The following is a 2,867-nucleotide window of genomic DNA, read 5'->3' as shown; positions in this document are numbered from 1 at the left end:
TTTGTTTTGTAGCTGACGGGTAAGGGGATCCAAAGTGTAGTTGACAGCACTGTACTGTATACTTGAAATTTGCAAGGAGGGTAGATCTTGAGTGTTCTCACCACACACACAAAAGGAAAGAAAATGGTGGCTATGTCAGGTGATGGACATGTTACTTAGCTTGCTTGTGGTAATCATTTCACAATGTATACCCATAACAAAACATCAAGTTGTACAACTTAAATGCATACAGTTTTTGTCAATTATACCTCAACAAAGCCAAGGGGAGGAACCTCTAGGGGAGGGAGCAACACTAATGATAAGGCAGGAGTACAGAAGAGGGAAACGGAGCTGATCTGAAAGTGGAAGGAATGAGGAAAGGCGTTACACAAATCCTGAAAGATGACAGCAAGCTACTAACACTTGAGGCAAGACAATGACAACATGAGTCAGCTGGGATACAGCTGGTGACGAATTAAATCACAGGATTAGTATTATATACCAAAAAGCCGGAGAAATGTGTGTGCCCTGAGTTCACAGCTATGAAAATTATGGAAACAAGCAAAGCTTTGTGGCAGATTACAGGTCATTTTATTGTCTTTGTGTTTTTGTGTGTGTGTTTTAACATCCCAAATTCTTCCCAATAAAACTATATTACATTTGTAATCAAGAAAAAAATGCTATCTGAAAAGAGTAAAGTAAAACACTAGAGTCTAACCCTTGGTACTCTAGATGTGATGGCTTGTTAGAAATGCAGTCTTGTCCTCGGCGCCCCCTCTCAAGACCCAGGAGATCAGAACTTGCAGGCTAACAAATCCGCAGGTGGTCCCCATGCACATCTCCAGTCTAAGAGGCACTGCTCTAGCTCCTCCTGCTCCCACACCCCCCAAAGTGGAGGATGCAGGAGAACCTACCAGACTCTGCTCTAAAGTTCCTGGATGAAGACATGTTGTCCCTGTAGCCTGAACCAGATGGGTAAAAGGCTTCTGCAGACACTGAGCCTTAGTGTCTTGCAAGTCAGGAAGACGGTCTAACTAGTATCCTGGGAGCCAGCACACAATTGTTGTTCACCTGGTCAAACACACAAACCAAAGGATTTCCTATTAGACAACTGGAGTTTTAACAGCTTTCACATATTATTACTCATTAATTCAGTCAATGTTACTCACGGGCACTCAATTCTTCAAATGCTATACCCATGCTGATTTAGGTGCTAGGGATTCAATACTGAATAAATAAGAATTAAGTACAGAGCCAGGCTTCAAGGAGTTCATGTTCATTCAGTCTATAAAAAGTCCTCACATAAGATAAGCAATTTTTTTCTTTTCTAATCTTTGCCATAATCGGCCTGTAAAATCATGTTGCATTGCTCCCATTGGTTAAAACCTAGAATATTTTTTGTCTGGAGACCTTTCCATTACTACCTGCAAATGGAATTACTGTAATCTGAATCTAAAGTTAATGTTTTAAAACAGGTATATTTTTAAACTTTGAGATATAAGATGTTAAAAATTATTTAAAATGTGGAAGTAAGGCAAAAAGAGGTGGCATGTCCTTTTAATATCATATGATGATGACAAGTCATCCCAAAGATTATTTATGTAGGGAAATTATACTTTGGTCAACTCACTGTTTACTATTGATTAACAGTCCTAGACTTAGTGAAGTTACATAATAACCTATAGATTTTTATCCAGTGGTGATACAAATAATTACTGTCTGAAAGAAAAGACAACCCCAAAGATTATAATTTTTCCTGTCAGGCACTACCCAAGGTTTTTTAGTCTAACCTAGAATTCTTACTCTAACATTGGTTCAAAATGCCAATAAAAACCTAGATCCCCAAGATGTTCTTTGAACTACCTTTGCTATCCTCTTGGTCTTTCATTAATTAATAAATTGAATATCTTTAATATGGTTTCATTTCAAACTTGTATGAGCACATTTAAAAATTTTTTTTGGAAATTCTACTTTGACAAGGGGAAAAACATCTTTTATTAAAGATGGCAGTGGCCTTGTGACTGGTAGTGAAGTAATGGACATCAGTGATGAGCCTTCCCTAGAAGTAGATAGGACATGCTCAAGAACTCACTGTTGGGCCGGCCTGTGGCTCACTCGGGAGAGTGTGGTGCTGATAACACCAAGGCCATGGGTTCGGATCCTGTATAGGGATGGCTGGTTAGCTCACTGGCTGAGCGTGGTGCTGACAACACCAAGTCAAGGGCTAAGATCCCCTTACCGGTCATCTTTTAAAAAAAAAAGAACTCACTGTTAACTAAGAACCTCTCAGAATGATAAACAAGCTTCTGCCTTCCAACTACATGATTGAAAATATTTAAAATGGTACAATTTTAATTAAACACAATAAAAATAAATTTCCTTTGAAAATTTGTCAAGAAATTTTAAGATACTCCTTGATAACTGGAGACACTGTTACTTATTTGAACACCAGGGTTTACATATATTATACCCTGCATTCCACAAATAAATATTTAAATGGCCTTTGACCCAGTGACTTACACAAACACACACACAGACACACATTAATAAGATCTAACACACAGAGGAACAGACTAAAATCCACATCAATCCATACCAACAGTCACCGATTTCAAATCTTTCATAAAAGTTAGCAATGCTTCCAGAGCAAACAGAAATGCATGCTCGTTTCTGGCATTTTAAAAAATGCCATTGTGGTGAGTCAAAGATAACCCTGTAGAAACACAAGAATCAAACTGAATGAATTTCTCTTCCCTTACATGCTATCTATTATATCATAAAACAAATAGACAGCAAAAATCAATATTAAGCTGTTTAACATTTTTTTTTATTTTTTTTGTCTTTTTCCATGTCCGGCAACGGATTGCAACCCTCAGTGTCGCCCCCGT

At 37.9% G+C, this 2,867-nt stretch overlaps 1 protein-coding gene across 1 annotated transcript in view; it reads right to left on the bottom strand.

Annotated features, from left to right (window-relative positions):
* The window catches only part of PTPN20B (protein tyrosine phosphatase, non-receptor type 20B), a 130,625-nt gene extending 129,662 nt beyond the window's left edge, over positions 1-963 (bottom strand). The window contains exon 1 of the mRNA XM_008566638.1: positions 894-963. Within this exon, the coding sequence (XP_008564860.1) occupies positions 894-927 (34 nt within the window). The 5' untranslated portion in view covers positions 928-963. The remainder of the gene's footprint in view (positions 1-893) is intronic.
* Between the last annotated feature and the right edge of the window lie 1,904 nt (positions 964-2,867).

Source organism: Galeopterus variegatus, unplaced genomic scaffold, assembly GCF_000696425.1.
Source record: "Galeopterus variegatus unplaced genomic scaffold, G_variegatus-3.0.2 Scaffold258, whole genome shotgun sequence".
NCBI classification, from domain to species: domain Eukaryota; kingdom Metazoa; phylum Chordata; class Mammalia; order Dermoptera; family Cynocephalidae; genus Galeopterus; species Galeopterus variegatus.
This window is presented reverse-complemented; position numbering and strand designations above follow the sequence as displayed.